This window comes from Schistocerca gregaria, chromosome 4 (assembly GCF_023897955.1).
Source record: "Schistocerca gregaria isolate iqSchGreg1 chromosome 4, iqSchGreg1.2, whole genome shotgun sequence".
In the NCBI taxonomy this organism is placed as follows: Eukaryota; Metazoa; Arthropoda; class Insecta; order Orthoptera; family Acrididae; genus Schistocerca; species Schistocerca gregaria.
Genome location: NC_064923.1, coordinates 314,320,248 through 314,346,489, shown reverse-complemented (window position 1 = coordinate 314,346,489; position 26,242 = coordinate 314,320,248). Strand labels below are relative to the sequence as shown.

Sequence of the window (26,242 nt, the reverse complement as noted above, 5' to 3'; positions counted from 1 at the left end):
TGTAATGAGGAACCATGAGTGAAAGACCTAAACAGAGGAGAACTAATGAAGATGAATGGAAACAAATCACTGAAAATTGGAATCACTTTCTAATCCTACATACCAAATCTGGAAATGCTTCTTTGGTTTGGGTATGTAAGAAATCCTTTTGTGGCATACTTGGCATTAGTGAGAAAAGAAATCAACGAGTTTGTAAGAGATATTTCCACTCCAGAAATCTAGCTGTTGAGAATAGAGGAGGAGCATTCTGCCCACTTAAAAAACATTATTGCAGAAACACCAGAATTACAGGACAGTATTTTTCGAGCCATCTTTTAATAAGTAAGTTTCAGAAGGCTAACAATTAAAGAGTAGAAAATGATTCTCAAATTCCATATTCATATTTTTATGAAATATTTGTCAAAGATTATAACTTAAGCATTGGCTCTCCTGCTGTGGACAAGTGCTTCAAATACATCCAATTTCTGTTGAAATTAGACAGCAGGGACAAATTGGTTGAAATTGATTTCAATCTCCACAGAAAGAGGGCAGTAGCATTCTTTAATTTACTGAAAACTGAAAATGAAAATGAAATTACCCTATCCTTTGACTGCCAAAAGAATTTGGTTTTACACAAAATCCCTGATCAGACAGCTTACTATAGTCGACAGTGTTATCTATTTAACTTTAGAATCTGCCGAGGTACATCTAAAGATAAGCAGACAAAAGACAGTGTTTTTACATATCACTGGACAGAATCACACTTAAAGAAAGGTTCAAGTGAAATTGCATCAGCAATTTTTCATAGGCTAAAAAGTACGTGCTTGGAAGGAGTGACTACTGTAAGGCTTTATTGCATGGTTGTGGAGGATAAAACCAGAACAGTTCAATGATGATTATGCTTCAATACTGGTTGGCAAATAAAGTGCCGCTAAATTTTAAAGACATTTCTTTAGTATTCCCTGTACCTGGTCATTCTTATATGCCGCCTTCCCAGAATTGAGAGGGAAATTGAAAGTTATGACACTATTATTAAGCCTGAGAAATACATTTAAATCTTTAAGGAATATGGAACTGTTTTCAGTATGACTGAGAGCTTCAATATTTTTGAGTGGAAGAAGGTATGTGAAAATTACCAAAATAAGCCTGGAAACTGGCACTTTAAATTTTCAACTACTAAAAGTTTTATTATACCAATAGGCATTGAGCCAACCTGTGAAGTACTTGTTACAAGTGAACCTTAGTGTAACACCAATCTCGGAAAGGTGAAAAAAGTACTCAAACCTTGATTTAAAGTTCAAAACTTCGAACTACCATTATTACTACCTGGAGTATCAGTAAATAGCTGAAAGTGAAAGATGTCAACAAGCTTCTGACTCTTCACTTTGGGGAAAACTGGGCTCAAAATGAAGATACGGCCTTCTACAAAAATATTATATTCCACGATTTAAATAAGTAAATGAATAACCTTAAGGCACTTTTAAAATGTTTTCTGTGATGTGTGTAGGTTTAATGTAATTTTATTTTTTAATAATTTTCTGGTAAATGTATGTTTCTATCTATTTCCCTAACTTAACTGTAAATTATTTCAGTTGTTTTAAAAATACATACAGACATTGTTTCCACAAAAATTAAATTATATGCATTTACTAAACATACACTTTTTATAATTTTTCACCTATTTCCTTTTTCAAACTGTCTCTTATCCAAAGTTTTTATTTCCAAAATGTCTCTTCTCCATATTTTGGTTCCAAAATGTCTCTTATCCAACAGCTTTTTATTTGTAACAAAATTCTGAAATAAGTTATTTTTATGATTTTTTAATAACAAAATGGATAACTAAGAAACATGCAGAAAAATTTTCAAGTTTATACATACAACAGGAATTGTTAAATATTTATTTTTAATAATTACCAAAATTTATGCTGATTGGATAAAGGTCATTTTGGAACTGAGCAACTGATATGTATAGTGATAGTGCAGTCAAAATCCCTATTTCCTACATCAGGTGTTGGTATGACTGTTTGTTGAACAGGACTGAATATAGTTTGTTTCTTAAAAATTTAAGGAGAGTAAATTGTGTGAGAACCACTTTATAGTTCATTGGAAAATGCGATTAATCATCTCTTCCCTTACTTTGTCTCTAATGCTATTAATTATTGCGCTAGTATTGTCTGCAAAAAATACCAGTTCTGCTTGTCGCATGTCACGTGGAAGGCCATTCACATATATAAGGAATAGTAGTGGACCCGAAATAGAACCCTCTGGGATTCCCTTTGTAATATCCCCCCCCAGTCATAAAAGTTTTCTCCCCTTCCAACACTGTTTGAATTATTCAGCACAATCTTTTGCGTCCTGTTTGTTAAGCATGATTCAAACCAGCTATGCGTAAAGCCATCAGCTCTGTACAACTTGAGTTTTTTTAAAAGAACGTAATATGACAATCCCTTTTTGGGATCCTGTAACCTATTCCAGTCTCTTCTCCACTCTCCTGAAGAGGGCATATATGTAACATTAGTAATTTATGCCAATTTAAACTGTTGCATTGACATTACCTACATTGTGTCTCACCAGTAGATAGAATGGAGGAGACATGTTTCTTGTCATCTGGATTTGAATACTGGGATACACCGAAGATTCTTTGTGTAACAACTTTGTAATTTACACTAATTTAAACTGTTGTTTTGACATTGTCTACATCAGGCCTCACCAGTATATAAAATGAAGGAAACAGATTGGATCAAAAACTAATGTACCATCATAATTTATACACAATACAAACTACAGGCACATGGTAGGAATAAAACTGCTGTTGCAATTAAGGTGTAATTAATGATTAAGTTCCTATTCATCAAGTCATCAAGAGACATCTATTTTTATGTTTTTTAAGTCAGAAGTTGTTTGTTCTCCTAACAGGAATATGACACGATGATTCTTCAGTCAAAGTCAAACATGCTCATGTTCTGACTGGTGGTAATTAATAGAAATGTAATTACATCCATATCGAAATGTAAATTCTTACTTGTACAAAATTTCATTAATTGATTCTAGAACTTTCATTCAATATAACTAATCACTCTGTTTACCAGAAAATGATAGGATAATTTTCCTTTAAGTCAGTAAAATAATATATCAAAATTAACAAAATATATTGATAAAATATGTAATTCATAGGTTTAATAGAAACAGGTTCTTTCCTGTCTTTGTATGAAATTATTCACTGTTATTCCATGTGATTTTCTATGTAATTTGGTAAGATATATGTAAAAATTTAATTGTTAATATACAAAATTCAATATGCAACAGTGACAGTAATTTTTAAAATCATATAAATAGAGGCAATTTGTACACTGCCATAAGTCACTCTTGTACCAACTTTTATATCAATAGCATGTAATCAGACTCTGTAAATTTGCTACCAAACATCAAGTGTGCAAAATAAAATGTAAGGTGAACGTGAAGCACTGAAACTTACTGAATCCATTGCATAAATCCCATGTGGTGATGCAGTAACATCAAAATTATTATTATTATTATTTTGAGAATATGTGTAATAAGATTTGGTATATTGAGCATTGTTTTTCTTATGTTAAACATCAGTTAACATCCCAAACTTCACCACAACATCATTTTCACCACATTTTATTTCAAGAGTAACATAATCTGCGTAATCAAACACCCTGGAAAGATCACAAAAAATACCAACTGGTGATATTTTATTATTTAAGACTTGTACTATTTGATGATTGAATACACAAATAGCATTCTTAGTTAAGCAACTCTTCTGGAATGCAAGCGGAGATATACTAAGTATATTGTTTCCACTTAATGGTGAGGCCATTATAGAGTACATTATGTTTTTGAAAAATATGCCAGTAAGGAAACTGGAAATTAATTGTTAATTTTTTATCAAGAAGTTTAACAATTGCGTATTTCAACCCATCTGGAGAAATTGTTTATGCCAATGATATATCACTAAGGACATTACTTAGTGAGGGGGAACAACTTTTCAAAATTCTGTTTGAAATCCTGTCAACACCACACAATGTTTTGCTTTTTAAAAATTTTATGAGTATATTAAATTCAATGAAGGATGCTGGTGCTACTTCTAAAGTCTCGTGGAATGACATTTTTAATGTATTTTCTTGCCTCTTTAACTGATCCATTTAATCCTGTTTTTGCTGCTACATTTTGAAAGTGTTTGTTTAAAGAATTTGAAATTTATGAATTATAAGTGACTTCATTGTCATGTAGTTTAATTGTTTCAATATCTTGTACTATGACTGGCTTTCCAGTCTCCCATTTGATAATATACTATGTAGTTTTGATCTGAATTATTCGTTTTTGTCAGGGCATATATACTTCAGGTGTTTTAATGACTTTCCTTAAAATACTTCAGTATTTTATGTAGTGTGCAAGTAATGTAAGATCTTGACTCACTCTTGCCTTTATATAAATTTCTCTCTTCCTCTTATATGAGATTTTAATTTCCTTAGCTATCCACAGCTTGCTTGTTTGTTTAATGGATCTTGTGGATTATTTTTTAAGAATGTGGCTTCCTGATATGATACAAATTTGCTATGGAATAAATTGAATATTAGCATTTCTCTTTGTTTATTACTCATCCCATAACACTCATTTTAAATTACTACAATTACATTGCATCCTGTGCTCATTAATAAACCTCACTTCTTTTTATGAACCTACCTCAGGATTATTAGGTGCCATATCGTTTCCTTTCATCAGTTTTGTATCATGATCAGATAGTTGAGTGTACATTAATTGATTTGGTTTGAGCACTGTCTATAAAAATATTATCAATCAGTGTGCTACTATCTTCTATACAAGAGTTGGAAAACTGGCTACTGAAATTACATTGAAGCACATAAATAACAGTTCTAGTTCGTTTTTTCTGTTTGTATCTTTTAAGAAATCAACATTGAACTCTCTGCAAACTATTAACCATTTATTCTTGTCTGATAGGTACTTCAATAATGCATCAAGATTTCTCATAAATAGCTGAAAGACTGTTACAGTTACAAGAGAAGCATTCTGCAGTAATAATTCACAGGCACATGCTTCTAGGTTCTGATCAACACAAAAATTATTTGTATCAATTTTTTTAGAATTTGTATCTAGCTTTTGCGTATGTTGCAACTCCACCTTTTTCCATATTAACTCTGCATGAAAATGATGCAAAGCTATAATCCCTGATATTGAACTTCTCCATGACCGTGGTTACATGGTGTTAAGAGGGGCACAAACCATCCGTCACTTTAGAATTTTCCACAACCTGTAGGTACACAGAAATCTTATCTGTCTTGTTTTTTAATCTTCTAATGGTCTGATTAAACAAATTAACTTTATTTTACTGTAAACTGTTGCATGTATTATGTTGTTGTTCTGCTCTAAGTTCTTTCAAGTCTGTCTGTCTGTAACCTTGTGACATTCACCTGCTTTATTTCTTTGTTGATAGTCCTTGGTGTCAATGTACTGCATTGTTATACTGGCTGAAAAATGGGGAGGTGGAAGTTCAACACTGACTACTTGGTGTGAAAAGATATTTGTGGCATAACTTGAATAAAACAAGGGATTGGTTGATAAGATACCTCCTGAGGCATTGTAGAGTAGTCAGTAAAGGCAAGTGACATACTTAATTGTTTTGGAGCAGCAGTGTGGTCCACAATCTCTGGAAGTGTGTAGTAACAAAAGGGCGAGTGTGATATGGTGGTTTTACACAACTAATGAGAGATCAGCAGACAGATGGTGTGTTATGAAGAAAAACACAATGGAATATTGTCATATTCTCATGTCAATATACTATAACCTCAGAAGTTGTGACAAATTCGGAGGAAACAGTAAAATATTTGTGACAACTAAGATTAAAAATTTAGTTGTTGCTCATTTCACTCACAACACTTTAAGCCATATTGTTGCATTCTAAGCTAACCAGAACCTGGTAATTCATGACATTTTCAGAAAAAAATGACAAATATTTGTGACAACCAAAATTATAAATGTAATTGCTGTTCATTTCTATGCAGCAATTGCAGCTGTGCTGGTCCCAACCTAAACACAACTTTGCAATTCAAGACATATCCATAAAAACAGTCAAATAGTAGTACCAGAGAAGGAAAGTTGCTACTCACCATATAGCGGAGATGCTGAGTCATGATAGGCACAATTAAAAGATTCACACAAACATAGCTTTTGACCATTAAGGCCTTTTTCAGCAGTAGCACACATACACACATGCACACACACACTCACACTCACACACTATTGAGTGTAGTTTCAGCTGTCTGAGACAGCAGACGTGTGTGCAAGTTGCATTTGCGTGAGTGTGTGTGTGTGTGTGTGTGTGTGTGTGTGTGCGTGTGTGTGTGTGTGTCTACTGCTGACAAAGGCCTTAGTGACCGAAAGCAATGTTTGTGTGAATCTTTTTATTGTGCCTATCATGACTCAGCATCTCTGCTATATGGTGAGTAGCAACTTTTCTTCTCTGGTATTGTTACATTCCATCCAGGATCTTCCATTGTTTGAAAACAGTCAAATATTAACTTTCAGTGCTAGAATTTCATAGCCTCTTTTCTCAATCTCATTGGTTACATGAAACTGACACATTGGCAACCTATGAGCAGTAGAGGAACATCATCATGCTGGCCCTGATCTAGTTCTTTGCCTCAGTTTGGTGATGGAAAGACATGAGATGGCCTCCCTTTTTAGTAAAAAGTGAAAACTTTGAGAGTGAGACCTAGGTGTAAATACTTAAGCAGATTCAAATAAATGTAGGTTGTAGTAATTATTCAGAGATGAAGAGGCTTGAGCAGGATAGAATAGTGTAAAGAGCTGTATTTCACAAGCCTTTGGACTGAAGATCACCATCACAACTGCAGAAATACTCCCAACCCTTTGTAATGCAAACCTTTTATAGTTGAGGTATCCTACCTTGAATGAATGTTGATATACACAAAAGAAATGTCAACAACATATGTCTCTGTGCAATCTGGGAGAAAATTTATTCACAAAATTACTGAATATAATTTTGAAAGTGAATTCTGAAATTTTTTTTCCTATAATGATACATTATATGAAATTCATTTGTGAAACATCATATGAAATACTTAACTTAGCCCAAACTGTCCACTACATATTAACTATCATCGCATGTGTACTTGGTGCATTATAATGATTCACGTGTTGCATCTTTATAATTTAACTATTAAATGCTTTATTTCCAGGGTTTATATGCAAGAGGAAATGTTGAAGATTGGTTAGGGAAAGTTGAAGAATACATGTTCCTCACTCTTAGAAAGCGAATGAAATTTGCTATTGGTGACCACAATAATAGTGAAAGAGAAGTTTGGGTGGTTTCCCATCCAGCACAGGTAAGAGCAATGATGCAATGCATTACATGTCTGAGTAAGATACTTAAATCCTTCCAGACATTATTAATCAAAATCTATGTGGACATGTATATCGATCTGAAAGAGACAAGCATGTTCAAAACTCCATGATCTTTCAGTCAACAGGACAAGTATATAATATGGTTTTCAAATGGAATTATAGTTTGTTTCTCCCTAATTTTCAAGTAAAATTGAACTCAATCATTTTTTTGGTCTGTAGGAATGTAGCTAAGGAAGTCAGATGATGGGATGCACTACACTTTCCCTCACTGCAATTAGAGTTTAATTAAATAACTAATTTTTGATTTGAGACTGTTTTTAATTTACCTGGAAGATACTAACATTACTGAAAATTATTTTGAATATAGAGGAAAGGCACGTATTATAGGAGAGTTCACTAATATGAGTCAGCTAGGTTCTGATTAAAAGAAGCACTCATCCCTGTTGGGGAGCATCAGAACTTGTTTTGCACAGTACCTCATGCATAGAGCAGTGGCAGTAGGATCGCTATGGAGCTACACATAGTGGAGAATCTGTGATTTTCAATGTGTTGAATCTGATGTTTTTGGAATGTATATGCTTGTAGGGCTTTAATATTTGAAATTGGGTACCTGTTGCTATAATAATCATACAAATGTGGTCTTCACTAAATACCCTTTCATTCTCCATAATGAAGTGTCCTTAAAACTGAGCTACAGAACTATGAGGTGAGATTTTTCCCATATTAAGTTAACTTCAACTTGCTACCCTAGTAGCTGTAATCAGACTCATATTTTTAATAAGTGGACTGACAATTTTGTGAACCTTGTGCATCCATTTGGTGACAATCCTGTTGTGCTAATACTTGATGGGCATCATATCACATTTTTGTGATAGACAAATCATAAGAAAACCATGTCTGCATCATCTGTTATCACTCCATTCCAGTCGTAAAGTGCATCCTCTTGTGTGGAATTCATGGACCCATTAAAAATGCATTCTCCCTAAGAAATAGAAATCTGGTGGTCAAATAACTCAGGACAAGTAATAACCTCATTTTTGATTATGAGATAGTTTGGACCACACTACTCGAGACAGTAACAGTGGAATATGCTATAAACAGCCTTCGGAAAATGAAATTCTACCCACATAACAGGTGTATACTTAGAGGCAACGACTTTGCAGTTCAACAGGAGTTGGGCAAACTAGATGCAAACAATGGTGTAAATATGAGCCCATATGGTGTCTGGCAAGCTCTGAGATGTAACAGTCCATTGAACCCATTTAAAACACGTATTTTTCAATCCAGTTTGAAATAAACGGGAATCACTCATGTAAACAAAAGGTGGATCTGTGCTTGAAGAATTATTACAATGAAACTGATTTCTAAATTATAATTATATTGAAGTGTATAGGTCCAGTAATTGGTAGGAACATTTTCCGAACCATGTATCTTTTGCATTTTATAAAAATAGTAAAAGTATTGTTAATATTTCATATTTTGAGTATTTGCACACTCCTAAAATGTTAAATGCTTGTATTTGCTCTATAAGAGCCAGTGCAACTGAGAAGAGAAGAAAACTCTATTGGAATCAAAGGAGAAAGAATCAAAAGTTTTGTTCTTGAAAAAGAAAGATGGTAAAACACAGGAAGCATAATCTTCCAGTCATTAAGGGTCTCCTACAAATTTAATTGAGGACAGTCTGCAGAAGAATACACTGGATGCATGTTCTACAGTGATTGCTTCTCTGAAGACTCAACATAGAGAAATGGGCACTGTGGAAGGAAAACTATTCTTGGGTTCCTGAAGAATGTTTACTTGAAAGGGAGATTTTGTAAGCCTTGGCTGTAGTTACTTGTGAACAATAAATACAGAAAATTTTGTAGAGGCAATAAGGAAGAGAAATAGTTATTTCAGAGTTTACTTGTTCTTATATTGGTAAATACACTCCAGGAAATTGAAATAAGAACACCGTGAATTCATTGTCCCAGGAAGGGGAAATTTTATTGACACATTCCTGGGGTCAGATACATCACATGATCACACTGACAGAACCACAGGCACATAGTCACAGGCAACAGAGCATGCACAATGTCGGCACTAGTACAGTGTACACAATGTCGGCACTAGTACAGTGTATATCCACCTTTCGCAGCAATGCAGGCTGCTATTCTCCCATGGAGACGATCGTAGAGATGCTGGATGTAGTCTTGTGGAACGGCTTGCCATGTCATTTCCACCTGGCGCCTCAGTTGGACCAGCGTTCGTGCTGGACGTGCAGACCACGTGAGACGACGCTTCATCCAGTCCCAAACATGCTCAATGGGGGACAGATCCGGAGATCTTGCTGGCCAGGGTAGTTGACTTACACCTTCTAGAGCACATTGGGTGGCACGGGATACATGCGGACGTGCATTGTCCTGTTGGAACAGCAAGTTCCCTTGCCGGTCTAGGAATGGTAGAATGATGGGTTCGATGACGGTTTGGATGTACCGTGCACTATTCAGTGTCCCCTCGACGATCACCAGAGGTGTATGGCCATTGTAGGAGATCGCTCCCCACACCATGATGCCGGGTGTTGGCCCTGTGTGCCTCGGTCGTATGCAGTCCTGATTGTGGCGTTCACCTGCATGGCGCCAAACACTCATACGACCATCATTGGCACCAAGGCAGAAGCGACTCTCATCGCTGAAGACGACACGTCTCCATTCGTCCCTCCATTCACGCCTGTCGCGACACCACTGGAGGCAGGGTGCACGATGTTGGGGCGTGAGCGGAAGACGGCCTAACGGTGTGTGGGACCGTAGCCAAGCTTCATGGAGACGGTTGCGAATGGTCCTTGCCGATACCCCAGGAGCAACAGTGTCCCTAATTTGCTGGGAAGTGGCGGTGCGGTCCCCTACGGCACTGCGTAGGATCCTACGGTCTTGGCGTGCATCCGTGCGTCGCTACGGTCCAGTCCCAGGTCGATGGGCACGTGCACCTTCCGCCGACCACTGGTGACAACATCGATGTACTGTGGAGACCTCACGCCCCACGTGTTGAGCAATTCGGCGGTACGTCCACCCGGTCTCCCGCATGCCCACTATACGCCCTCGCTCAAATTCCGTCAACTGCACATACGGTTCATGTTCACGCTGTCGCGGCATGCTACCAGTGTTAAAGACTGCGATGGAGCTCCGTATGCCACGGCAAACTGGCTGACACTGACGGCGGCGGTGCACAAATGCTGCGCAGCTAGCGCCATTCGACGGCCAACACCGTGGTTCCTGGTGTGTCTGCTGTGCCGTGCGTGTGATCATTCCTTGTGCAGCCCTCTCGCAGTGTCCAGAGCAAGTATGGTGGGTCTGACACACCGGTGTCAATGTATTCTTTCTTCCATTTCCAGGAGTGTATTAAGTGATTTCTCTGGCTGCCTTACATTAGGACCAATTCCATATCAATTCAGATTGACTTATTTCTTAATTTACATGTGTTAATTGTTAAGTAACATGAATCCAATCTATAAAATTTCAAGCACAACGATTTCAAATAGGTTTCCAGTTAATAAACATACAGCTGTATCAAATGTTTAGTGTAAAGTGTATTAATGTGAGATGGTGTGAAAGTTTCATGTCAGGGATAAGGCCAGTATGAAGTCCACTGCCCATAGGCATTTAATTATATGCCTCATATGATGAGGTCAGCCTCTGGTAATATTTCTCATCAACCAGAGCTTCTCCCACATATCTAACACTAGGTCCCATAGTTGATCGGATGAGCATGGGGCTGGTGTTGGCCAACGTAATTTCATGTAATGCTTCATTTTGGCCCATAAATTTTCAGTGGGATTCAAGTGTAGCATTCAAACACACCAGCTGATCAGGTCAACATCAGCCTGTTGTGAAACAATTCATTTCATGTAAACTGGTGAGTGGTTCTCCTATAAGTTGATCACTCCATTGGGATAGTGGATCCTCACACTTGGCACCATAGTATCTTTCATGATCTGCACATAGTGATCAACAACGAGAAAACCATGCTTTCAATGAAGTGTCCCTGCTCCATCTGATGGCAAACACTCCCAGCATGAGACTGTGATGTGGCCAACTTGGGAGTGTTGTGCCACAGACTGTGCTCCCAGTGCCCTGTAAACCATCACCTGTCTCTCATTCACTGAGCTAAATATTGACTCATATCAAAAAAGATGATGTGGTGACAGTCATGATCTACATTCAGCTCAGTGAAGACAAGCCTACAATGTTTGTGATCATGAGATAGGGTCTCTTTATTACTAACACCATGTACTCTAACATCAGCGACCCATTAGCGATTGTGAATGGTTTGCAGGCTACCAGGAAATGGGTTCCATTCAGGAGTTTGTATTCAAAGCAGGTGCCACTTAGCACAGTGTCCTGCTGAGGCATTACCATCTTTCCTAAGCCTGACCCTTGGTGACAACTTGTTATCCCTGTGTTATGTCACCACTTTATCCATTTCTGGGTGTAGAGAATATGAATGCTGTATGCGGTTGCTGCTTCACGTGCAATGAAACCATCTTACTGAATGGGTCCCTGGCACTCTCTTGTGCCCAGAATATGCTTAGACGTCTTGTCAGTAAATGACTGTTTGTTATATACCCATCTGTTGCACAGTGAGTTATCATATTCGGCACATGTCTGTTATATTTGGATCATGCTTGCACATCATCAACAAAAAATACAGTGCAAGAAATGGTATGGTATTGGGGGAATGAAAACCCTAATTACTTCAGTGAGATCCCACAGCCTCAAATGCTGCCCTGTTGCTACCACATAACTATATAGATTTGCTATTATTTGTTTATTCATGGCAAAAGCACCTCAGTGTTTCAAACAGATAAGAGTAAGTGCAGAGGTTGCCTAGAAAGTATTGCAACACTTATTTTTTTCTCATCCAAAAACAATGCTACTATTGCAAAATGTTGCATATGTATTATTTGAAGTCTCCTGAGTGAGTACATCAACTTTTCATTACCTCCAATAGACAGCGTAGCTGCAAGACAGTTTCAAAACAGCATCTTTAGGTGACGCACATTCCAAGCAATGTGCCATCATTGAATTTCTCACTGCAGAAAAAGAAGCTGTGGGGAATATGCACAAATGCTTGTGCAAAGTCCATGGAGCATCTGCTGTTGACAGAAGTACAGTTAGTCACTGGGCACAGAAGGTGAGGTCATCAGAAGGTGGTTTGGTGGAGCTCCATGATTTGCAGCACTCAGGCAAACCATCCATGGCTGTCACACCAGACAAGTTGCAGCAAGCTGATGTTGTCATTTGTGAGGACAGACACATTGCAACTTGGCAGTTGGTGCTTCATTTCTCAATCAGCAAAGAAAACGTGGATGCAATTATCTGCACTTTTGGATATTCATAAGTGTGTGCAAATTGGTCCTACAGTGTCTAACAGTGGATCTCACATTGCACAGAATAACATTTGTTTTGATTTTTGCAACATTTTGAAGCTGAGGGCGAGGCCTTCTTGTCTGTTCCAGATAGTGACAGGTGGTGAAACCCAGGTTCATCATTTTGAGCCGGAAACAACATGACAGTCAATGAAATGACACCATTCCCACTCCTCATAGAAGAAAAATTAAAGGGGCCTGCTTTTGCAGTTAAGGTCATAATCACCATGTTCTGGGACTGTTAAGGTGTGATTTTCATTTATGTGATGCCAAGAGGCAGTACCATTAATTCAGAATCATATGTCAACTCATTAACAAAACTCAAGACATGCTTCCAGCAACTTCAGCATCATAGCAACCCAGGAGAAGTTTTGGTGCAACTTGACAACATTTGGCCCCACACAATTCTGAGGACTGCTGAACACATCCCAAAACAGGGTTGGACAGTGTTACCCCATCCACCATACAGCCGTGATCTAGCCCCCTCAGACGTTCACTTGTTTGGGCCATTAAAGGATGCCATTCATGCAAAACATTTTGAGGACCATGAGCAGGTGATTCACACAGTGGAGCACTGGCTCTACTACCAGGACAAGTATTGGTACTGACAGGCCATACATGCCCGTGTTTGGGGCTGGAGAAAGGCCATAGAACAGCTTAAAGATTATGTAGAAAAGTAGGATGTGTAGATAAAACACCATTCTTTTGTCTGTGTAAGTCTCAATATGTTCAAACAAGAATTGTTGAAGAAAGAAAGTGTGGTAAAACCCTCATGTTATAATGCATTTACAAAACAATTTGTGGTTAATTATATACAATCATAGAAAATAAAAAAGTCTGTAAGTAAAATTGTTACAATAATAAGGGAACAAATGCACTGCTAAAAGCATGTTACATGGTACAGACAGCATTGCCATTGTTTGCTGCATTACCACTGGTATGACCTGTACACAGTGTAAGGTACCCAAGCTTATCAACATATGAAAAGTTTTGTTTCATTGACTGTACATATTGTTATTCAATTTTATCCCAGGGTGCAGGTGTTATAATTTCTTGATTTTAAAGTTATGCCTATACCTAAAACAATTTTTGTTTTCCCATACGTATACTGGATAACTTGCATAAAGTCCTTGGGGTATCCAGCATATTTCATTATGCTCCATAAGTGCTCTCAATCTTCCACATTAGGAGCTTTAATGTAATCAGTAAAGGTGTTGTAGGTTTTAAATTCTCTTCTCTTTTCCAATGTCTGTGTTATTATAAATGTAATATCTAACAAATATCTCTATTTCCTGGAGCTACATTGTTCTTCCAGTAAAAGAGAGTGCGCTGTTAATCTAAGCTCGTTGTTTCTAGTACTATTTTAGGATACATTTTATACCCAACATGTAGCAGACTTATTCCAAAGTAGTTGTTACAAGATCTTCTATCACTTTCTTTGAAAACTAGGATTTGTTTATCTTTTCTCCTTCCTTTGTAAATTATTATCCTTTCTTAACAGAGGTTAATTAAATGTAAGTGCCTGAATTTAAAAATCATCCACTATATTTGAGCAGCTCCAAATTCATGTTATCTATGTTATGGTTGGCAGGAGAGCCAACACCGTGTTCCTAGAGGAAGCCGAAAGGCACGCGTTTTAGCTCACGCAGGCTGGCGTGTGTCTGGAACAGGACAAGAAAATTAGAATTGAGAAAAACGGACAAAGCTGGTGGAATACTTAACTTTAATCCATTAAGGGTGAATGTCGCTCTTGACATTACATAATTCACAGTATCAATAGTAACTGATAATGGCGCCTTGCTAGGTCGTAGCAAATGATGTAGCTGAAGGCTATGCTAACTATCGCCTCGGCAAATGAGAGAGGTAGAAGTCAGTGAACCATCGCTGTACAACTAGGGTGAGTGCTAGGAAGTCTCTCTAGACCTGCCGTGTGGCGGCGCTCGGTCTGTAATCACTGATAGTGGCGACACGCGGGTCTGACGTATACTACCGGACCGCGGCCGATTTAAAGGCTACCACCTAGCAAGTGTGATGTCTGGTGGTGACACCACAATCTAATCATGGGATTTTCCTATTTTTAAAAGATTCCAATATTATACTGATTTCCTGTGTAGCTGTTGGGTTAATTCCTGCAGCACTGTCTTCAGTACTTCGGATTTTGTTCAACTATTTTATACATAAGAAAAATCAGTCAAATATAAATACTCTTTTTTCATCACCTGTTCTTTTATCGCCATGAAAAGCAATTTTCTCATAAATGTACTAGAAACTCACGAATATAAGTAGTATAACTGAGATACACATGAAGTGTCAAAAAACTTACATGAATCTTCATATACAGTCAGCAGTATAAGTTTATTACATTACTCTACAAACATAGCTGTATTGTTACCTAAAAATTCTGTGCATAAGTGATAATATTTTTTTACAACAGTGGAATGTAATTTTCTTTTCAGCAAATCTAGTTTTATAGTGTCAAAAGTTTTCACAGTATTGAACTGGCAAAGTCAGTATCTGTTTATTATAAACATTGGAGCCATTCAGAATTTTCACTGAGTTTGAATAATTTGATGGGTAGTAGGAAGACCCTCTAATGAGTTATTATCTGGACATTTTCAATTTACTGCCTATATCTTTCAATAACTTCTTGTATACATTTACTGAACCCTAGACAGGGTTGCATAATCTATGTTGAAATTATTGTTACTGTTGTGATTATAAACAGCACAGTTCATCCTATATTCCCTTAAACCTTAAATAAAACTATGGAGTTTACATATAGGCATGTAAGTGTAAGAATATTGAGGGCCCTGAAGATACATCTGCAAGATATCGACTTTCAAAGTATTTTTATTATGCGCTTCAGTGGAACAAGTACTTTTTCATTTTAGTTTCATTGCCCCAGAACAGTATGCAATGAAACAGCACTGAGTGAAAGTATGCTAGGAATACCATCGACATTGGAAGAATTTTCTGAGAGCAAACCTGCCAGAATTGAGCTTTTGAGTTATCTTACTGCTGTGCTGGAGCCGCTTCAGTTTATTATTCATTTGTATGCCTAATAACTTCATCCACTGAGTCTGATCCAGTGTGTCCTCATTGAGCCCTAATTCCGGTACCTGTAAATTATTTTGATATCTATGAAACTGCTTAATATGGATCTTATCAACATTATGAAGAGGAAAGTTCTGCTTACCATATAGCGGAGATGTTGAGTCACAGGTAGGCACAATAAAACACTGTCAAAAATACAGATTTCAGCTGGTAAGGGCTTTGTCAAAAATAGGTGACAGACACAGACATGCACAAACTCGAACCACACACACACTTGTGACAGGCTTTCTGTTGTGCCTATCTGCGATTCAGCATTTCTGTTATACAGTGATTAGCAACTTACCTTTTCATAATATTGTAATATGGGTCTTTGTAAGATTAAGGGTTAGATTGTTTTATAGGCATGTTCCATTCATCTATTGGCTGTGTTAGACTAGGATGAGTTTGGCTCTTTATAAGTGTTATAACCTTTAATCACAATAATTGCGTGGATATTCACACTCTCTCAGAAACAATAGCTGATCACATGATTACAACTCAGTCTCTCATATTCGACTGCCGTGCCGTAACAAGCGGCCGGCGCCGTTCGTAGCTAGGTGGCGCTCCCGCGCTCAGCCAATTTGCGGAGCACCTCTATCGCCGTTTGTGCGTACTGTCGTGGCGGCACTGTTAAATGTCGTGGCACTATCACAACACTTTTCCCCCCTTGAAAAAAAAAAAACACTCACTTCCTTGAAGACATGGACAGCGCGGAGACATCCATGGCCTCTTGTGAGGCCCCGAGGAGATCCCGCACAGACACACGAGAGTATGAGTCGAAAATGTCCAGGACGGAAGCTCGTGCGTGGAACATGCCTCCTGGATGAGACGATGGGTGAAAACTCCGGAGTAGCATCCATAGGTGTCATGGACCTGGGAGTGTGCTCCAGCGAGATGGGTCCCGGAGAAGGCGGCATCGCGACTGGGGCCGGTTCCGGCATACTTGGAAGCGGCAGCGACGTCGGCTGCATCAACAGGGATGGTAGATCGACAGCAGTGACAGGACTGGCGTCTCGGGCTGGTGGAGGCGAAGGCCACCACTCGTGGGCGCATCTGGTCGTAATGGGGAACAACCGTGCCATCGCCCGTACGGATTTCACAAAGCCGGTGGCCGCGAAGAGCCTTGACCACCCCTGGAATCCATTTAGGGCGAGATCCATACCCTCGTGCCCACACGTCGGCGCCCACCGAATATTTTCCCACACTAGGGGACACAGTAGAAGGCCTGACAGGGTGAAGCAGGTGCAGTAGAGTGTGCGGTTGGCGGCCATGCAAGAGTTCAGCAGGGCTGCGATCACCCAGAGGCGTGAAGTGATAAGAACTCAGAAATTGCAGCAGGGCATCATCTGTGGAAAAATCACTAAGGAATTTTTTCATCTGGCATTTGAAAGTGCGGACAAGGCGCTCGACCTCCCTATTCGCTTGCGGATGGAAGGGAGGTGCTGTAACATGATGAATCCCTTGTCCAGTACAAAAATCATGATAGGCCTGCGAAGAGAACTGAGGGCCATTGTCCGTGACGATCGTGGATGGAAGACCTTCTAGCGCAAAGATTTTGGACAAAGCCAGCGTCGTCGCCGCAGTGGTGGGTGACGGCCATCTAACAACAAATGGAAACTTCGAGAAGGCGTCAATCAACAGTAGCCAATAAGTACCGAGGAAGGGGCCAGCAAAGTCGGCGTGCACCCGTTCCCATGGCTGAGCTGGATCAGGCCACGGAGAGGGCATTGTACGAGGTGCCGCCAGTTGTTGAGCACACTGGCCACACGCAGCAACCATATGGGCGATGTCCGAATCAATACCGGGCCAATAAATGTGCCTGCGGGCCTGGGACTTAGTCCGAGAAATACCCCAATGGCCTTCGTGCAACAGTTTGAGAACATCTTTGCGAAGAGAGGCTGGCACCACGACCTGTGGAGATGCACCATCCATGGCCAGAAGAACAACACCATCACGAACAGACAGAGGAAGGCGCAAGGCATGGTAGTTGCGAAGGGGATCCGATGCCCGGCCCTTGGTCCTGTCCGGCCAACCTTGTTGAACAAAACCGATCACCCGATGCAGGACCGGGTCCCACGCAGTAGCCGACGTGACCTGCGAACCTGTAAGTGGAAAGCCCTCGACCACACGACGTTCTTCCTTATCAATGTGGAAACAGAGGAGTTCATCACGATTGAAAACAGGGTCGGGGCCCATCGGCAATCGCGACAATGCATCAGCGTTGGCGTGCTGGGCCGTGGGGCGATAGTGAATCTCATAATGAAAACGAGACAAGTATAAGGCCCAACGTTGCAGGCGGTGAGCTGCCTTATCCGGAAGTGACGCCGATCTGCTGAACAGAGAGACCAGCGGTTTGTGGTCGGTGATGAGGTGAAACTTAGAACCATACAAAAAAAACACTGAACTCTTTTAGAGCATAAATGATAGCGAGCACCTCCTTTTCGATGTGAGAGTAACGCCGTTGCGCCTCGTTGAGAGTCTTGGAAGCATAGGCAATGGGTCGTTCCGACCCATCCTCATACCGATGTGCGAGAACAGCCCCTAGGCCACACTGTGACGCGTCAGTCGCCAGAACCAAGTGCTGACCCGGACGGAATGTGGCAAGACAAGGCACCGACTGCAAATGGGCCTTCAGGCGGACAAAAGCCTGCTCACACCCGTCGGACCAACAGAAGGGGACATTTTTGCGTAACAGCTGATACTTTGGACTGTGGACAAAAGCATTCATACAGTCCAAGAAGTTCAGAAGCATTCGGACAGTGTGGGAGATAGGTGCAAGCTAAGTTTACTTTTAAGAAGACCAAGAATGAGGGGAATCTCAGACTCATTACAGACCTCTTTGGAATGTGATTTGAATAAATACTGAGCTGTGTTGTCATTTACTTTTATTATTGTAGATTAGAAATTTGTTGGCAGCCTATGATGACTGTCTACATAGAGCTACTGCTTTCCAGTGAGTGCATTTTTGTGATCCAATCTGTGAGGTAGATATCAGCATGCAGGTAGATGGTTTATTGAGTTGAGAAGGATTTAGGAATAGATATGTAGGTGCTACAGGGAAAAGCAGAGCTTTGCTGGACAAGGGCCTAGATCACATAGATGATATCAATTAGTCTGAATGATACAATGAGATTAAGGTGTTGAATTGATAGGAATTATTCCCCTTCGTGGGACATGATTATTTTGTGTAGAAAAGTTTCACTGATCTGCTTGCCCCACATGTAACCCCCTACCCAACACCCCACACCTAGTTACCAGTCTGTAAGGTATGGCAGAACATGCTGTTCGTCCAGAAAAGCACGCTCCACCTCTTCCTCCCATTCAGATGAAGCATGATTATGTAAAAACATTGTTTCGATAGATAGTGTCTACAAAACTTTCCACTGTGGATGTACTCATTTGATGGTTGTACACCTCTGTACAAGACCCACGAGTACAGAATGTCACCAGGCTACAATGGCAATTGAGTGTCTCCACCTGCTGTGAAGCACCTCACTTATGCTTTGGTGTCATGGCTTGGTGTTGTGTTTGAAGTCAGAGATCAAGAGACACAGCCAACAATGACAATGTCCCAGAAAAACAGTTGAAAGACAGAGAGGACATCACACAGCATAAGTTGGTGACAGTGCATAGCAATCCAGGGTATCAAGATAATCCAAGAAAATAATTGGGGTAAAAAGTATCCAGGATAGCATCAGGGTGACAGATTGGAAGGTAACATGTTGTCTGCTCTGAGTCCAGCCACAGAACAGCAAAGTTACATTTCACTGGGCAACAACTTGTCAAACAATTACTAAAGCCTTAAGAGAGAGTTCTTTAACATAGATAGAGTATTATCTCACTTGAGAGTTAGTGAATTTTTGTTTATTAATTCCAATTTAGTATTAACATTATTGCAATAGGTTTACAAGTATATATTTCATTGTTTTCCATGCGTAAGTAAGATTCTCTAGAATGCTGTTCACAGTAGTCTTTTTCCTCCTAGTATTCTGTCTGAATATCCCTATTATTATTAAAGGTAAGTGAATTATTGACAGTAAATGTTATCTGTTGAGCAGTAAATGTAAGAATTTGCTATACAAAATTCTTATGCTCCCTTATGTTGTAGAAATACACTTAAAAACATTTACCATTGGTACACGGACTGAAATATTTTTTCATCTTAGAGGAAGATCTTGCTTAACAAGTACATGGAGGGGGGGAGTGGGAGACTGTATTTTCAAACTTGTCACTGTTAATTACAGAGAGTTAATCAATTTCTTACTAAAATTTACCCTTGGAGATAAATACCATATATTGAAAGTCCACATGTAGAATAATTAGCAAATATGACAATTTTTAACAATAGCTAAATATGTATTGAACTGGATATACATACTAATCTCCTCCTCATACTTCTCTCTGTACATCTCCTCTCCTCCTCCGTCCTCCCTCTGCCCATCACCTCCCCCCCCCCCTTAGTTCTGTTCATGTCCTCCTGCCCTCCAATTCCTCCTCCCCCACCCTCCCCCTGCCTTGCTATTTGCTTCTCTTCCTCCCTCTCTTTGAGCTTGACCATTGTTTATCCTTATTCAAATCAGATCCTAGGTTTAGAACTGAATTTGCTTAAAATGAATGAGTAAATTGCTTGGGATAATAATTTGGTGTTCAGCTTACGAGGGAGACCTCTTGAACTACTGTAACTGTGATGTTAATAGCTTCAGTGAGAGTATTTTGCATATTTTTAACCTATGAATCGTTGGGATTGTGGTTAAATTTTAACAGCACAGCATGTCATTTCCTTCCTTGCATTTGGTTTTAGCAGAAAATCTAAACATATTGCTTAAAAAAAGTGTATCCCATGTCTGTCTAATGTTTATTAGAGTATCATGTAAAAAGTTGAAGTAAATCAACAAGAACTTGTCAATGCTTTTATAAAAATACATTATATAGTCTGTGCCTGTCTAAACATTCGTTAGAGAAATGCATAAAACTTCTAAATAAATCTGTCAAGAATGACTTAAGATTTTGTTAACAATGTTTCCCTATTACATCATTTCCATTGCTTCCCTATTAAATAGATCACCTATGTCCATCCAAATGTTCATTCCTCCCCTGCAATCTACATCTTTTTGCACCTGTTTACCACATTTATCTCTTGGTCTCTTCCCCCCCCCCCCCCTCCCTATCCCCCCCCCCCCCCAAACACACACACACACACTTATCTCAAGTAATAAGTTGATGTCTCAAAATGCGATCTATCAACTGTTCCCATCTTTCTATCAAGTTGTGCCACAAAATTTGTTCTCCAGAATTCTATTCAGTACCTCCCCAATGACGTCTCAAAATGCCGTCTATCAACTGTTCCAATCTTTCTGGCAAGTTGTGCCACAAAATTTGTTCTCCAGAATTCTATTCAGTACCTCCTCAATGGTCTACCCATCTAATCTTCAGCATTCTAGCACCACATTTCAAATGCAACTATTCTCTTCTTGTCTGAACTGTACATCACTCATATTTCCCTTCCACAGAAGACCACACTCCAGATAAACACCTTCAGAAAAGATTTCCTAACACTTAAATCTTTATTCAACAATGTAGGAAAAGATAGATTGCTACTTATTCTAAATATGGAACATTTCATTGGAGAGAGGCACAATTAAAAGACACTTACACATAAGATTTTGAGCACAGCCTTCATCAAGAAAAGAAAGAGAGTGCCTTCTGTTCTGAGCTGCTGGAGCTGGTGCTCATGTATGCATAAGGTGTGCTTGCTTGTGAGAATGAATGGTGTGTGATTCTCTTTCTTCTTCTGACAAAGACTGTGGCAGTAAGTTTTTGTGCAAGTGTCTTCTGATTATGCCTATATGCAACTTAACATATTATATTCATTATATTCTTTTGATTATGCCTATATGCAACTTAACATATTATATTCAAGGTTTATAGTAATCTTATATTTTCCTACATTGATGACATTCCAACACGGAGTTTCCATTGTTTAAAACTATATTCAATGTTAACAAATTCCTGTTCTTCAGAAACACTTATTTGCCATTGCTAGTCCACATTTTATATCCTTCGTACTTCAGCCACCATCAGTTACTTGCATTTTACAGCCCAAATAGCAAAACTCATCTACTACTTCTAGGGTAACATTACCTACCGTAAGCTAATTTCCCAAGCTATGCCTAATTTGACTACATTCTGTTACCCTTGCTGTACTTTTTTTTATGTTGATTATATATTCCCTTTTCAAGACACTGTATATCCATTCAACTGCCCTTCTAAGTCCTTTACTGTCTCTCATAGAATGACAGTGTCATTGCCAAATCTCAAAGTTTTTGTTTCTTCTCCCTGAATTTTTAAGTCCTTCACCAAGTTTTTCTTTTATTTCCTTTGCTGCTAGCTCAGTCTATAGCTTGAATAACATTGGTAACAGGCTACAACCCTGTCTCAGTTCCTTCTCAACCAGTGTTTTCCTTAAATGCCCTTTGACTCGTATAACTGCATTTTGGCTTCTCTACAAGTTGAAAATAGCCTTTTGCTTTCAGTGTTTTACCCCTGATACTTTCAGAATTTCAGAGAGTGTGTTCTACTCAGCATTGTCAAATGCTTCTTCTAAGTCTACAAATGCTTTAGCAGAAAGTTTACTCCTCCTTAACCTATCTTCTAAGATAAGTTGTATTACATTGCATGTTACAACATTTCTCTGGAATGAAAACTGGCCTTTCCCGCTGTCAGCTTCTCCGACTCTTTCTGTTCTTTTGTAAATAACATTTCTGGTGACAACATTAAAAAAGATGTTGCCTTTGTGTAGTAGTATAGATATTATTGTTTTTCAGAAAAATTTCTTATTGTTTTTTCCAATGTCTTTATCTGCATGAAATTTTCAACATTATTAAGTGTTTCATTTATTCGACCATTTGGACATATGTCTAAATAGCTGTGCATATTTTCATGATGTTCCACATTTATGATATAATGTGGACAGAAACTACAGTGTTGATTTCATTATCTGAATTATCATCATCATGTACATTGTTGCAATCTGTTTAGCTCTGAATGTTCTCAAAAATTTATTTGTCTGTCTTACACTGAGGTGAAAAAAAGTCATGGGATAGCAGTATGCACTTATATAGACAATGGTAGTATCAAAGGTAAAAAGGGCAGTGCATTGGCAGAGTGGTCGTTTCTACCCAGATGATTCATGTGAAAAGAGTTCTGACATGATTATGGTCACACATCAGGAACTGACAGATTTTTGACGTGAAATGCTAGTTGGACCTAGATGCTTGGGACATTCTGTTTCAGAAATTGTTAGGGAATTCAATATTCTGAGAACCACAGTGTCAAGAGTATGCCAAGAATACCAAATCTGAGACATAACCTCTCACCATAGACAGTGCAGTGACTGAGAGCCTTAACTTAATGACCAAGGGCAGCAGTGTTTGATTAGAGTTGTCAGTGCCAATAGACAAGCAACCGTACATGTGGGATGTACAATGAATGTGTCCATTAGAACAGTGTGGCATAAGGGCAGTGTGGCAAAATTTGTCATTAATGGGTTATGCAAGCAGATGATGGTCACAGGTGCCATTACTAACAGCATGACGTCACTTGCACCACCTCTTCTGGGCTTGTGACAATTTTGCTTAGACCTATGATGGCTGAAAAACCATGGCCTGGACAAATGAGTCCCAATTTCAGTTGGTAAGAGCTGATGGTAGTGTTCAAGTGTAATATGCTCCCATGAAGCCATAGACCCATGTTGTCCACAAGGCATGGTGCAAACTGGTGGTGGCTTCATAATGGTGTGATCTATATGTACATGGACTTGGCTGGGTCCTTCAGTCAAACTGAATCAATCATCAACTAGAAATGATTATGTTTGGCTACTTGAAGACCATTTTCAGCCATTCATGTACTTCATGGAATTTTTATGAATGACAATCTGCCATGTAACTGTGCCACAATTATTTGTGATTGGTCTGAAGAACATTCTGGAGAATTTGAGCAAATTATTTGGCTGGTTGCTGTCTCAACACCATCGACATTAGTATTCAGCAATCTCAGACATCACCACATTCTGTGTAGGAATATAGGCTGTGACAGGAGGAATGGTCAGAATTCATATATAAGACAGGGACAATCATCTGAGGCAAAAAAGTCTAATTAACATGGACTTTAAGGTGCATGCTTTAACAGCTGTGAGTATTTCTTCATCTTTGCTACTGTGAAACACATCTCTTCTACTGAACAAGGCTTATAGCTCTAAAGGTACACATTTCAAATCCCATGTTTGCTAGACAGTTTTTTTCTTGTATTGGTCCATACTACCGATTCCCAAAATATGTAAGTAGAAGAGATTTGTTTCAGAGTATCAGCGATGAAGAAGTGCTCATAGATATTAAGATATTTTACTGAGAATCTTTTTGCCTTCTTCTCTGTCTGTAACCCTCACACCACCTCATCTGTTCACCTCTGTGACCTTGAACATTGTTTATTGCCATTGGAAACAAAATCTATATTGAGAACTGAAATCACTTAAAATGAATGGGTAAATCAGTTGGGATAATGGGTACATTGGCCATTCTTCCTGGGACACCCTGTTCAATTTCCAGTGCAGCTAACAGAGTGCTTTGATTCAATTAAAAGTTTTTGGAACAGTTACTTTCAGTATTGAAATTTCAAGGTTTTTGTACTACCTTGATTACATGGTTATGAAACACTTGTGTTATTTGGATGCAAAAATATAATCATAACAGCTTTTAATTTAATGTCAGACTTTGTTAGGTGTTTAGCAACAACTGCCACATAACATTTTCTTATAAAAATTACTTATTGAATTTGAGAATCCATTCAATGAATGTAGCAGCCACCATCCATGCCTTTGTGTACACTGTATATTTAACTGGAAATATCCTTGCATTTTTAAAACACCATGGTTTTAAACTTGTGACAAGTAAGAATTGTTTTTCAGATCCATCCAACGTACATCCTATCCATTCTATAATTATATCATTAAAGTATTTTCCCCGTTAAACTCAGATGTCACTTGCATTGATTAATTTTAATTGAATAAGAATCAGTAAAATATGCCAGTTTTATCACTCTTGTAGACGTATTTCATGTCATATTGTTTAAGTACTGAAGGCAACTTTGGCTGCAGTCAATCTGTCATCACACTCGGTAACTCTTGGTTAGCTTCACTGCAAACATTTTAAATGCTATGCTTCTCCTTTTGTTTAAACATTCCAATGAGTGTGGCTTTGTAGAAGATTCAGTAAACATCTGTTTTGTGAATTCATAAAACCTTACTAGCAATAATGGTTCTTATAACAGTGTATTTTGAACATGTTTGAAACAAACCAGAAATACAGTTACTTTGTCTTTGTGTTCAGGCATTCTCGTACATAATCTTTCTTGCTCTAATATATACTGTGCTCAAACCTTGCCACAGTGTCAGCTCTTTATTTAAATTTTGTTAACAATGTAAAGTTGGCAATGTCAGAGTAATTAAAGATTTACATTTTCAACTTCACTTTTTATAACCTGCTTTAAGCAGATCCATATTTGTTTTAAGTGAAATAACCATTTGTTTTGTTCTTGATTTCTCACCATGGTGAAATAACAGATTTACATTTATCTGTATTTGGAAATAAAAGACAATTTTGTTAAGGATTACTGAAGAATGAGATAAAAACCATTGGATTTGACCAATGATGTCAGAAGTTACCAGAGATGATTCTTTGCACAGATTTAACAGCAAATACAAATGCTGAGAAACAAAGGAATACAGAGCAGAGGAAACAGATGATAGACATACATTACATACATACATATTTCGAACATAATATTAAGTATATTGCATCTTTGAGTCTTGGTGTCCCATTCTTCAATTGGCCTATTGTGCTCAACTGAAGAATGGGTTTTTAGTGCAAAACAGAAAGAAAAAAAAGGGACATAAATAATGTTAGCATGGCATACCTCACTTGACATATATGAGTTGTGTCCCTAACTTCAGTTAATCTGTATAGGTCAACTGCAGAATGAGATACAAATTTAACATATTCCACTTTTTCACGTTCGCTAGCAATAGTATCCTATTATTCAGTTGACTTATGTAGATCAACTGAAGTAAAGGTCACAAAATTTTCATCTGTCGATCTTTTCACCTTTGATAGTACTAGTATCAACTGAAAAGTATCATAGTAGTACCAGTGCTAGTGAAGGTGAAAAGGAACAACAACTGTCAAATTTGTATTCCATGCTGCAGTTGATGAATCCTTCTTCAAGTCTTCCATATTCACAGGAATGGATAAATTGATACCTTCAAACAAAAAACAAAAAGTAAAAATTGTTCAAAATGAAAAAGCTGTT

General features: G+C 38.5%; 1 protein-coding gene across 1 annotated transcript in view; it reads left to right on the top strand.

The window, feature by feature from the left end:
- The window catches only part of LOC126365881 (dynein axonemal heavy chain 6), a 1,020,408-nt gene that overhangs the window by 316,607 nt on the left and 677,559 nt on the right, over nucleotides 1-26,242 (top strand). The window contains exon 23 of the mRNA XM_050008578.1: nucleotides 7,221-7,367. Within this exon, the coding sequence (XP_049864535.1) occupies nucleotides 7,221-7,367 (147 nt within the window). The remainder of the gene's footprint in view (nucleotides 1-7,220; nucleotides 7,368-26,242) is intronic.